The sequence below is a fragment of the Pundamilia nyererei genome, unplaced genomic scaffold, assembly GCF_000239375.1.
Source record: "Pundamilia nyererei isolate P.nyererei 1_Seehausen unplaced genomic scaffold, PunNye1.0 scaffold00133, whole genome shotgun sequence".
Classification (NCBI taxonomy): domain Eukaryota; kingdom Metazoa; phylum Chordata; class Actinopteri; order Cichliformes; family Cichlidae; genus Pundamilia; species Pundamilia nyererei.
The window spans coordinates 919,112-933,097 of NW_005187534.1; the positions used below are offsets into that span (position 1 = coordinate 919,112).

The 13,986-nt window shown below is 43.5% G+C and overlaps 1 protein-coding gene across 1 annotated transcript in view; it reads right to left on the reverse strand.

Annotated features, from left to right (window-relative positions):
• The window catches only part of slc30a6 (solute carrier family 30 member 6), a 58,754-nt gene that overhangs the window by 26,672 nt on the left and 18,096 nt on the right, over positions 1 to 13,986 (reverse strand). Inside the window, exons 5-7 of the mRNA XM_005743603.2 lie at positions 7,321 to 7,363; positions 6,622 to 6,687; positions 311 to 391 (exon numbers count right to left, since the gene is read on the reverse strand). Coding sequence (XP_005743660.1) covers positions 311 to 391; positions 6,622 to 6,687; positions 7,321 to 7,363 — 190 coding nt within the window. The remainder of the gene's footprint in view (positions 1 to 310; positions 392 to 6,621; positions 6,688 to 7,320; positions 7,364 to 13,986) is intronic.

A 13,986-nucleotide genomic window follows, 5' to 3' on the forward strand; every position in this document is an offset into this window, starting at 1 on the left:
AAAGTGTTTGTGTTTTAGAGTTTAGCAGAAAAACTATTTCACACCCATTTTTGTCCAGTTGTTTAACATCAGTCTCATCACAGTTTGCAAGAACTATAACTGTCAGTTTGTGAGATCACTATTTAAAAAACGCTGGCAGGAGTAAAGAAAGAAGGACTTTTTCCAGAAGAACGATTGTGTTTAATCGAGATAAGGCTTAGACGTGAATGAAGTGTGTGTTCACACTTTTACCCAAACAAACCACGGGTTCACAAACGTTTGAATGTTCCTACAAGAGGATTAACAGTGTGAGTGAGAGAGACCTACACACCTTTCCTTCAGGATGAACAAAGCTCCCAGCTGGACGAGAACAGTGGAGGCAAAAACTGCCAAAACTTCCAGTCTTTCAAACCTGCAGACAAGAGGAACACACACACAGTCAGATATATATACACGACACACCAACACACTCATCAAAATCCAAAAACGCTGATGTTTTGGACTCATGCTGGTGTACGGTCAGTTCCTGCCGGCTTTGAGCACCTATAAGCAATATTCCCACTGCAGCAGCTTCGGCGGCCGAGGGAGATCTGCTCAGCATTTACAGGGCTGGATGCTTGATTCAGATTCTGGGTCTAAAGGTTTCCCTGAAACACCTCAAGAAAAAGAGATTACGATTTCTATTTTCATGGGCCTCTGTCAAAAACAAAAAAGTAAAAAACGGTAGATTAAGAGCAAAAAAAGGACAATTATGGAGTAAAAATAGTCAAATATAGAATAAAACAGAATGGAGTTTATTCCTTCCAGACTCAAACATGAAGCTGAGGTCTGTCGTCTCCGAGCCTCGGGACACGTCCCTGCTTTGGGTTCACACTTTAATGCTCATGCACAGGAACATAGCCTGACATAACCTCTCCACAGGGAGACAAATGAACCGCTCCACTCTCTAACACCAGCTTTACTCTGTGAAGCATATTCAAATATAGTCACTCAAATATACATTAGATCCATCTCACTACAATAACCTGAACCAGAATGTGCCACAGCTGCAGATGCATGTCAAATCAAAACGAAGCAAGCGTCGGCCTCAGGGCGAAGAGATGAAGCTGCGACTCAAAGTACTACAGTTGCAGTTCCTCTAGTGCCCACCAGAGGCTCCATCAGTGAGTCAGTCTCCATTAGGGCTGGGTATCGATTTTGATTTCTATGATCGAATCGATTTAATTCAATTTGGACTCAAACGGTCAGAAATATTATAATTCTGATCATTTATCAGCACATCTGCATATTTTATATATGTATAAAAACAAAGCTGACACTGTGAGACTTCGTCAGAGGACTGAGCATCACAGCAGACGCCTTTGTGTCAAAGTCACTGAGGATAAAACAGAAAAACATGAAGCACATTTTCCTGTCCTGTTTCTAACAGAGAACCTTAAAAATATTCTGCACTCGATCAAAAACTGAGGAAAACCATGAATCAACATCTTTACGTTACCTGATGCTGCTGAAGTGAAGCAGAGCAAAGTTACAGAGGTTTGATTACAGACACAACGAAGAGTTTTGCAATTTGGCATCACTTTAAAAAGTTTACATTTCTTCCTGACTGAACAGCAGAAATGAGGCTTTACTGTCATTTTTGGAGGAAAAAAAAAAACAGAGGCCGACAGCACTGAACACAACTGTAGACTCGTGCGTAACAAGCAAGAGAATAATGCAGAAAACTGAGATGTTTGATGGTAAACTGGTCTCTGAGTACGCTGAGAGAGAGCGCTGTGAGGAAGTGTGATTTTATCGTGGTGGAAGCAAAAGTAAAAGAGAATTCATGACGATGTTTATCGAACGTGTAGTTCGGATCTTCTTTTGCTGCTGGTTCAGTGAACTTTGGATGGAGTGATGAAACCTGCAGCCTCAGAATCTGTGAGACGTCGGCTTTCAGCCCCGGGGGCGTGTCCGTACCATCGAGTGACCGTATACCTGCTCTCATTTACTGTTTCACCTGTTTGGCGGATGCTGAAATAGTTCTGTGACCTTTAACCTGAGATTCTGGCGTTTCTGGCAAAATGTATTTATAGTTAAAAATCGATTCAGGATTTAATGAATGAATATCGTTTTATTCAAACTAAAATCATTTTGAATCGGAAAAAACGATTTTTTAAACCCACCCCGAGTCCCCTGAGACTCCCAGGTTAAAGTTTACAGCAGAAATAAACATGTTTACAGCCTGATGCACTGATGTACATTTAAGGAGGACTGGTTCGGTTTGAGTCTGCAGTCTCAGAGGAGGAAGCTCATGTAAAACATACTGACGGCTGCATTACGTGTGAGTATTCTCTGTGAGGAACCAAAGCTCAACACCAGCTGATTCAGACCGGAATAAACCCTTATGTCACCAATAACAACCATGAATACACCTCTGAGTTTAACTCCACCCTCTCACATCCACCCTGTTTATTGGACACATTCACACGTTCTTTCCTTTCACAGGAAGTACAGTTTCTCTCAGAAGACACTTTGATTTCCAGGTACCTGTTTAGCCCCTCCCTCTCGCAGTCATTTGTCCTGACCCTGCAGGTCTTAGTGCAGGTGAGGTGAACAGATCGGGGCTAAGAGGCTGAGTGGATTCAGTCTCAGCTCTAAAGAAGAAACTTGGCTGCACAGTTAGAGGTTTGATTTCTGAATGTGACCGCATTCAGAAATCTCTGAACCTCTCAGCCGGTGTCGTCACCGCCGTTTGTGGCAGCACATCGTGTGGGCGGGACTCGTCACCAGGGAAAAATGGGGATGTCTATTTCCGAGCAGCGAGATAAGGCGGACAGAGACAGGAATGGGGCGACGGCAGTCCTTCGCACAATGGTGGCGACAGTGGTGATGAGCTGTCAAGATACTGTTGCCATAGAGACAAAAACCAGAGACTTATGAAGCGACTGGATTTGTCCAAAGTCCTTCAATCTCAGAAAAACGCAAACCCTGTTTAAGTGCGAACACTGATGGATCTGAACTCTTTCATACTTATTTTTCCTAAAGATAATTATAACATGTGCCAATTCCTGTTTTTGATTTTAGACCAATAAGATTCAGCAGCTCATAGGACCGCCTTCAGCAACAATAAGCTGCTGTGATGGTTTCTACTCTTCTTTACGGCGTTGCTTCAGCTCACAGAGGTTTTCAGCACAGCTCTTTGAAGCTGCAGCATCTCAGTCAAGCTGAGCTCTGCGCTGTGACATCACCATCGCTGCAGCTTCATTCTGTCCTTCTTCAGCTGTTCTGTTGCAGATTTGCAGCTGTGATTGGATCTTTGTCCTGCTGATGACTCAGTTTGGTCCAAGCTGTAGCTGTGGGACACATGTGACTCTACTTCGGGCGATCGTGGCTCAAGAGTTAGGAGTTCGCCTTGTAATCAGAAGGTTGCCGGTTCGAGCCCCGGCTTAGATAGTCTCGGTCGTTGTGTCCTTGGGCAAGACACTTCACCTGTTGCCTACTGGTGGTGGTCAGAGGGCCCGGTGGCGCCAGTGTCCGGCAGCCCAGGCTGGCTGTGGCTACAATGTAGCTGCCATCACCAGTGTGTGAATGTGTGTGTGAATGGGTGGATGACTGGATATGTAAAGCGCTTTGGGGTCCTTAGGGACTAGTAAAGCGCTTTACAAATACAGGCCATTTACCATTCGGTATACTGAGGAGTTCACGGTCCACTCCTCCCCGTGCTCACAGCTGGTCTGAGGAGTTGGTTTTGACAAACGTCTCCTCTGTGGTCTCGTCTGTTCCAGCAGTCTTGTTCTTTGTTCAGATGCAGCTTTGCAAACCTAAGCTGTGCTGCTAACCTTTACAAACCTGCCATGACCTTTAACCTTAAGCCTGCTAACTGAGGCCTGTAGAATCTGCAGTGGAGCACAGCCGGTCTGACCTCAGGGGGACTTTGCTGGACGTCCATTCCTGAGAGGACTGTGGCATTAACACACACCTGAACGCTCCAAACCTCTGCTTTACAGATGTGCTCACTCTTACTGATGCTCAACTAATCAAGTGCGTTGATTAGCAGCACCTGTCTGGTAATCAAAACAGGCGGGGGGGGACAAGGTCTTGTGAGAGACTTTACTCGACGTCAGCGGGCTAACTCCCGACGCCTTCAGGTTAATGGGTTCCTCATCTCACCAGGACTGCAGAGTGGGGACGCTCACAGATGACTCCTAAATAAAATCCCACATAGTTCCCACTGATGTGGGGTCAAAGGTCACACTCTGCTCTGCAACCTCCTGTAGTTAATCTACACAGGCTCCACGTAAAGCTGCCGTCTGCTGACATCATCATGTGTGCCCCTCCTCCTAGTTAAAGATAAGATCAATATTGATCGTGCATAAAGTCAGTTTAGTGAGGACGCGTTATTACCGTCCATCACGCCGCTGACTTAAAGAAGTGAGTCACTGCTCAACCTGGAAACGCGCTCAGTGCTAATGAATCAACACCACGCTGTCGGGTGGTGGCGATGATGTTTTGGGGGAAACAGAATTAGAAGCTGCCTCCTTCGCTCTGACAGCCCTGTCACCGTGCAGATGACAGCGCCGCTATTCATGGTTTATAATTGTTTCAAACATTTGAGTCTAAACATTTATTCACCCTGTAAATCCACTTTATTGTGTTATATTCACACATTAATGCAGCATATGAAAGCTCTTGGTTACTTTTAGAATTTAACTGTTATTATGTGAAATTCTTTTCATGTAACTGAGATATTTTATTTCTAACAGTTTGCATTTAGTGTTTAATTTCATGTTCTTAACGTCTGGAATGAAAAAAAGAATATTTCTGATTAAAAATACTTATGGGGATAGTTTTGACTGCTAATTTAAATGGCTGAATGATAACGTCCCACTGTGATCAGGTGGTCATCACCGAGTGAAGATCTGGATCGTGTTTATCTTTTCATTATTCATCAGCGTTTATTTTTTGTTTGATGTCCTTTATTAAATTGTACATTTACTGTTTTCTTGTTTTTATGCATCATGTCTTAATTTTAATGAACTGTAAATTGTCTTTATCCAGCATCATTTCATACAATTTATTTTATTTGTATATTCTAAACGTACTCTGGGTATAATTACAGTTAACTGGTCATTTTGGCCACATAAGCTCCGCCCACCTACTGATCAAACTTTTGGTTTGTGAAGGATAGCCAATCAGAAGAACGCTGATTTCATGGAGGAATTAAAATAGTTTGAGGATGATCCTACAGGCTGCAGAAAAGCCCAGAATCAGTAAAATATGGATTATTTTGAACTGTGAATCATGCAAAGCTGCTCTAACTGTTAGAATAAAAATATGGAGCTGGATAACTTTCATGATAAGCCTACTGTGATCAAACTAAACTGCAGCCTGAGGTGGTCATGAGGTGCTAAGCATTAGAACAAACATGGATCAGGCTAATTCCTGAAAAGACCAGTTCAGCTCCGGTGGGGTTTAAAGGAGTCAGACACTGGTTGAACTGGGCTGTGGGCCATTTAGGTACTGAAAGTCCATTAGGACACACACACAATTGCAGACACACAAACACACACTTGGGCATTATTGGTGTCAACTGAAGCTGAAAAGCAGATTTCCACACGATCACCAGTCTCCCACACCTCAAGGTCAGAGATCACCTGTCAGCTGCAAAAGCACTGTTTAGCCAGCTCACAGACACACACAGACAGTAAACTGGCTGTGTGTGTGTGTTCGTGAGAGACACACAAACAAATGACAGCGCATAAACAAACACAGATGGAGCCCAAACCAAAAACAAGGAAGCGATGCTGATACATTCATGTCAGTAACGACTGCAGTAAATATAAACCAACGGATGCCTAAAAATAAATCTCTCAGGTCTGGACCTGGAAAACGAGTCTACAGTCTGGAGTGGATCACGGCCACAGAAGGTCGCTGCTAATTTCACTTTTCAGAGGCCGACGTTTAGCAACGAAAACCAAAAGCAAAGGCACAAAGGATCCCACAAATCTGCTCAGAAATACTGCAGCGTGCGCTAAAAAGGATGGGCTCGCTCAAAATTACACTTCAAAAGAAGTACAGCAAAGCATCGACTGTATAATAAAGATGGAGCTAATGACTGTGCATTCATTCTTTGTTAAGTCCCATTTTTATGCTTCAACTTAAGCATTTTACAAAGACAGAAATACCTGCTAATTAATGCTGGAGCTCAGACGTCACAGACAGTCTGTTCAAACGATATCTGGGGTCCAACTGTAAAAACACAGCCCAGAGGTCCCGTTCAGAGGACAGCTAGCAGCTACGGCTACTGTCAGTCAAAGAGGCCACGCCCATAATAATGGAAACATTTTGGTTTTAATACAATTTAAACAGCTAAGTTATAAAAACCTTTTCTCCCCGTACAGTGGTTATGAAATGATCTATAAAAACCAGAACAGTTTGTGTATCGAGCTGTAAACACGTTTAACATGGGAGTGAATGGTGACGGACTCACTACTGCCTCTGCTGGACGCTAGAGGAACCTCAGCATGGAGGTGGTTTGATCTAAACCAGGCAGAATTTACTGATATCTGAGCCGTTTGAATAAAGATGTTTATTCAAAGAAAATGTATATAAGTATAACTGTGGTGTACAACACGTTCTGGGTTATTATGGTGGACTCACCCAAACGAGTAGACCTGGCTGGGTTTCTTCATGGTCACCCAGGAGCTGATGAGACAGGTGATCAAACTGCAGGTCAAAGGAAGGAGAAGAGGAGGATGAGAGGAAGCAAGGGTGATGGCAGGGAAAGAGAAATTGGGTGATTGATGGAGTGGATGGAGGAGGACAGACGAGAGAAGGGCAGATAGGAAGAGTCAGCGAGAGACAAGCGGCAGAAAAAAGAAACCAACACGACACAGAGGTCGGCCCAAGTTCACCTCCTCCTGATTTATTTTTCATTCATAACATCTCAGAATTTATTTTTCATAAGGAGCAGAACATGAAAGTACAAAGCTACGCTGAGCAGGCTGAGTGCAATCTGCCATCAGTTTCTGCGCTCAACCCGTCGATCAACCTGCCAAACATCTTCAACCGGCTCTAATCTATTAGACTAGTCTAGTCTGCAACCTGCTCCGGAGTTTCTGTAACACTCCCGAGACTGTTAAAGACCTCAATAAATACAAACTAAGATTAAACAACCACATTTTGTGTCACGTTAGATTTTTTATTTTTTTAAATGGAAACCTCCAGACACCAGTGGCAAACCTGTTCTGCAGAGGCTTTTCAGTTATCCAGAGCTACACGTCACGTTTTAATAAACTATTTCAACTTTAAAGTGCCAATAAAATCAGAGGAAACAGAAATATGAGGTAACCCACTCACCTGAAGAGGTCAAAGATGGTGAGGTACGTGTAGGCAGTTAAAGCTGAAACGACAAAACAAAAAAAGACAGTCGAGTTAGAATTTGTGTAATTTCATGTATTTGAGGATTTATCTTCATCTACATTCTGGACGCATGTATCCGCATAAAAGAGGTAACTGATTAGAATAAGACATTTAATAAAATTACCCACAACATTTAAATTGTCTTCTTTTGGTGAATTAAATGTCATGAATACAACTTCGTGTATTAACCAGCATCTGTAATGAAGCGAGAGGTTGATTCATCACATCTCTGAGACAGTTCTAACATCAAACTGTGTCTGATGGAGTTTGGCAAAAACACACAAACTGAAACACAAAGTCTGACCTGCAGATCTGTTGCATCGTCTGGTACTTACAGTTGCAGCAGATCCTCAAAAACCCTTAACTGTTTTTCACTGACTTTAAAGTAGGGCTGAACGATATATCGCATTTGCGATAATATCGCGACATGATCAAGTGCAATTTTCTAACCGCAAAGGCTGCGATTATACTCTGGACATGTCCAAATTCATGGGCTGCATCCTCCTGAGGCCGCATTTGTAGACCGATTACGTCACAGCGACGCGCCGAAGGCTGTCCAAATTACTACCATATCCCAGAATTCATAGCGCGGCCCAGCCAAACTCCAGTTTCCAGCAATGGCGGCCGCTACTAAGTTTTAAAATTACTCATACTAATCTTTCTGGGTCACAAAATAAACTTTTAACATATTTTCAGGCGAGAAAGTAGCTGTGTAAACATCAAATATCTGCTCGGTTTATCAAGATATCCCATATTTGCAAAAGTGCTTCGACGTTTTCAGAGGCGTCTGCTACCCACCAGCTCGACAGCTAGCCGGAAGCTCGAGGGTTACTGATGCGGCCGAGAACGGCACAACTCCCGGCACATCATTTTCAGATCACCGCGGAGTTTCGCTGCTCGGATTAAACGTAATATATAAGTCACTTAGACAACCTAAAAATGTTATTGTTGGGCTTTTTTCAGTGTTTTGTTTGTTCGTGAGTAAATCGGTTTGGCTGAGATTAAAGTTATTAGATTAGATAAAATAAAACTTTATTAATCCCCCGGGTGGGTTCCTCCTTGGTTTTCACACAGCTGACTAAACGTCAAACAGAAAACTTATTAAACAGAAGTATGAGACAGTCGAGAATTTACACCAGTGTCTGGTTATATTTTAGATAGCAAGAAGCAGACGGCCGAGTTTATTAAACTCCACCGAGACAGCAGTGACGCTAATCAGAACTAGCCGCTAGACCGTCCAATTTCACGCCTTTAAATTTTAAAGGCGTGTTTGTGTGTGTGTTTATACAATTGCTATTATGTTTGCACTTTATGTGTAATGATACTGACTGCAGAGATCAGTAAGATGTGTGTATTTTTTATTTATTAGTTTTATTTATTTAATATTATTTTTTAATTGAATGACTGTCTAGTAGTTCACAGATGTCGAAAAACTGAGTGTGGTAAAGCCACTGATTTTTTTTATGTATATTTCTGCAATCTGCACATTGTACTGACTTTCATTTTAATGTTTACATCAGGGTTCCTTGTCAGCACTTTATGCTCAGATGTTTGTAAGCTAAAAATAAACTATTGTGTATGTTCAAATATACTGTTGTGATTGAAGAAGTTAAATAAAAATGTCAGTCATCAATTCATGCATCACCTCATGTCATCATAACAGAGGTCTGTCTTCCAGGAAAGAACAGTTTAAAATTAATGTAATATAGTATTGGCCATACTATATGATGTATTGCTTGTCTTTGTTTAATAATACAGAAGACAAAGACCTTAAAAAATAATCGCATATCGCATCGCAATTAGATTATTTTCCATAATCGTTCAGCCCTACTTTAAAGTGAGTGAAGGTGCTACAATCAGTTTGTTAGCAACGAACTGAAAAGTGCCCACGGTCGGACACCCATCCATCAGGGTAAAGAGAACTGAACAAAGTTTGTACACAGAGAAGTCAAGCTCAGCACTATAAAATGCCAAATCCACAGTGCTTGCCTATGAAAATTTAAAAATAAACATAAATTAAAAGCCAAAGTGAAATCTCTCCTTATATATCGAACAGCGGTCTGTTCTATAATCTCCTCTCGCTGCCTGTTTGCATCCGTCCTTTAATTACTGCCATCTTATGGTCACAGTTTGCTATTGTCTCTGGAAGCAAGGCCTGAATCTGTCGAGCTGAGCAGGCAGCAGCTTTTCTTTGCTGTAGTTAGCTTGTACGCATTAACAAGCTAACTACAGTAGCTTGTTAACATATAGCTTTCATTGTTATCTGCCTGCTTAAGCTAGTGGTAGAAAGCTAACAGCTCTGTATTAAGGTGAGGTAAGACGTTCTTCTTTGATCTCAGAGATGGTAAAGCTTCGCTTTCTAACAGTATCGAGTCAAAAATGGTAAATATATTTCATGTTCATTTATTCTGGTCTTACTGACCACTCAAGGTACCTGATACTACAAAAACATGCCCATTAGTGCAGCATGTTGTCTATCACAAACACACATATACACTGATGGATGCATTGGGGACAACTGGGTGTTCTGTCTATGGCCCTTCCAAGCCACTGTAGATTATTTTGGGATGCTAAAATAATCCCTAGGCTTAGTGAAATCTAATATTTTTACCCAGTTTGGGGCATTTTGTTGGCATTTCATCCTTGAGTTGTACAGTGTGAGGTTTACTGTTCATAAATTAACTTCCATGTAATCCAGTGGTTGCTGGTGCGATCAGGGGAACACACGGAGAGTTTTACGACTGTCCAAATAAAACGGGTCGGTTTATACAGACTGTTTACTACCAGGCTTGACTGCTAGCCACTAAATCAGTCACTGAGTTAACAAGTCAGTAAATCACGCGGGCAGACAGTCAGCCAGGCTTTCACCGAGTTAATCACCCAGACTAATTACCTGGCTCGTTTCCAGCCAGGTAAGCTGAAGCGGCAGTTAGCCAGTTAGTAGACCAATTAGGCAGTCGGCCAACAAAGTAATCAGTCTGTTAACCAGCCAGATACAAATATCGGCCTGGCTTAAACCCTGCCAGTCCGTCTGTCGATCTTTCAGCCTGTCTGTCTGTCCTAATGCTTGCCTTCCTGTAATCAGGCTGTGCTGTGGGGGATGAGGAGAGCGGATTAGAGCGGCTTTGTGCTGAGAGGAACATTTTGTTTCCCCACCACCGCCGTTCATGTTGGCCAACCTGACGTCCTGTAATCCTGACAGAGAGGCCCCGCGGCAAAAACCCAAAGAGAGGCAGACGGACAGAGAGGGAGACGGGTGGGAGGGCTGAGTGACAGATCGACAGGCTGGGAGAGGGAGGCGGAGGGAGACAGATGGATGGATCGAGGCAGGAAGACGGGCAGAGAGAGGGAGGTGAGAAGGCGGATAGACAGCATGATGGACGTGTGGACGGACGGGTGCAAAGAGGGAAAGTGAAAGAGTGAGAAAGAGTGAGAGACGACCCCTAAATGTGGCGAGAGTAGACAAGAAAAGGGAGATTGAACCAAAGAAAAGTGTTTTATAACAATGGTTTGGATTCTAAAAGAAAAATCTATTCACGTGATCCTCGTGGAGAATAAAGTATGACTAGTCTCTGTACAGGCGCCAGTGCGACCAACAGCATTTAGTTCAACTTTGATGAGCATGAAGTCGTAAACAGTTCATGGAAAGACAAGAAGCCCCTCTTACATACCGATTACATCCTTCAGATTGATTGCTAACAGCTGTGGCTCTGATAAACTATTAATAAATTATTTACAGTTAGATTACTGCTCAGTGCTCCAAATCAATACCCACATTTATCATCTGTTCAGCCTTTTAATCACGTCCTGCTGTCACAGAGGGACTGGAATAGTTTTTTCCAGACTTAACGTAAGAACTCGTCAATAACACTGATAATCGAATTAAAATGTGAATTAAAATACATTCATGTCAGTTTTACTTTGACACCATCCACCTGCTTCATCGCAGCCCCGGCGCGCTCCAACAGCCAGTCAGACAAATTTGCTTCGTTAAGTAACAAAAAAGAAAACAGCAAAGCAGGAAGCCGGCCTCCAAACAGTCCAGAGGTATCAGAACTGAGACACTGGGCCCTGATTTAGGGGCTTTTCCTCCCCACTGTTACTGTGCTGGCTCATCGTAGGGTCTTTACCTTACACGCCTCGAGGAGACTGCTGCTGGGATTTATCACCATATAAACAACTTTACTGCACTAAATTTGACCTCTGACCTCAGTCAACACTCCCCTGTTGAGTTTCTGGTCCCGTGCTAGCAAACAAGTGTGCGGGTGCCAGTTTCTGTTAGTGAACAGCCCCACAAAAAGGCGACGCTACGTGGGGCGCATCGCCTTTCACCGATTCTGTTCATAACTTTCATGGACAGCAGCTGCAGCCACGGAGTGGACTGTGCTGGGTTTGGTGGTCGTTTGATTCAGAAAGCAGCGACCTCCACATCAGACTGTTAAAGCTTCAAATCCAGTGTGAAGTGGCACCTCCACGCCTGAGCCTGTGGTTCTCTTAGATTTCACCTGTCCCACATCTGATATGAGCCTTTAAAGTTTACCCAGAATGCAATTTTTGACGTTTTCTCCAGTATCAGAAACTTTTGGTATGATTCTGATGCTCAAAGCTGGTCACAGACGCAGGAACCTGTGTTCACACTGTGACTCTGGGGGTAAACTGATTTGATTGACTTACAGTAATATAAAATAATTTTCAGAAGGTCCTTTTGCTGACTTTATTTTGATATGCAGCAGCTCATCTCTCCACGGGGATCAATGAGCGTTGATGTCACTGTGTTGAATTAAGAGCTGCAGACAATAAAAGCAATAATAATACAAACGCTGACATCACAGTGACCCTGAAACAGGCCGCAGCAAATCAATACGTGGGCTGAAATTTCCCCTTGCTGTGCTCAGATAGGTTTACATGTACACTGCAGCGCGCACACGCGCGCACACACACACACACACACACACACACACACACACACACACACAAAAGCCAGTTGAATTCCTGTCCCAGCCTCCTGCTTACAAACACTGACACCCAGAGGACGTGTGGATGTGATACCAGAGCTGCAAACACAGCAGACAGGACATTATTCATCTGTAACACACACTCATACTAAAAGGAACAGATGGAGAACATTACGCTGAGCTACAAAACAAGAAAACACACACACATACACATACATGTATATTAGAACATGTAGAGACATAAAGGCCCCAGAGGACCTGAACTCAATACTCAGAACAGAACGAGAGGATTAAGATCCCTGTGTTTGTTTTCAGGAATGATCGATGGAGGGGAGGGCAGCAAATCTGTCACAACCACTCGTCTCTCTTTATTTTTTTGGCCTAACTCTTCTGTTCTCTTGGTTCCACGTCTTTCCTGGGTTTGCTTTCCTTCTTTGATGTTTTAGAAGAAACAAAGTGTGAGGATTTAAAACAGAAGGAAGAAGGAAAGCAGCCGGGAGTGGACGGACAGATGAGAGAGGAGAAATACGAGCAGCAGGATGAATATTTAATGGTGTCTGCAGAGGAGAAGCCCAAACACACACACACACACACACACACACACACACACACACACACACACACACACACACACACACACACACAGGAATCAGAATTAAAACTATAAGCGCACACTGGCAGACGGACGCTGCACCTTCACAGGTTGCAGATTCAGAATTCGTGTGGCCCATTTTCTAAGAAAGTTTCTACGAGTGCATCTAAACCAGCTGCCCCTCCCATAACCATCACGTCCTCATGATGGACTCCTGCTTCACGGTCTTGGACTGCAGCTGGTGGTGTTTGGGGCATTGAACCAGCTCTCCACCTGCTGCAGGGTCTGGTTAGCGTGGCCTTCCACCTCTCACCACCTCCAGGCCAGAAGGACTTCCATCAGCAGCTGGAGCCTGAGACTGTGACACTGGAAGAAACCTATCAGAGAGAAGCTAGACCAACCAGCCCAATGAGCCGGCCTGCAGAGCAAACAGGCAGAGCACAGGACAGCTGGTTAGGACTGCCATCACCAGCTGCATCATAGCAAGGACCGTCTCAACAGCAACCCGACCAGCAGCAGGCACAAAGATGGCAGAACTGCAGTGAGAGCATCACCCATTCGTTCTGAACTTCGACGCGTCAACGTCAGCATTTTAGATGCCACCATGTTGTTTTGATATGGATGAAAGGGCGGAGCTTTAGCCAATAAGCTAAAGCTTCTATGCCCGGTTAGCAACAGCATCCACACCGATCTGCACTAATTAATGCGACATGAAAAACGATTTAAATACCAAGAAAACTGGAGCTGAGTTAGTACAGTGACCTCACAGCAGCCATGTTATTGGTCAGATTAATCATTAAAAATGCAGCACAGACACGGCGCACAACTTCCACCTCACCGCTTTCTGTTTGGGGCAACAGTTAGACACTAAAACCACATTTTGAGTCTCAAACTTACGGGAACCAAAAGCCTGGTCCCCATAAGTAAACTTTCAATTTTTGGTCCCCACAAAGATATGAATACACACACACACACACACACACACACACACACACACACACACACACACACACACACACACAAAATCGGGATCTGGATGTGCTAACCACAGAAAAT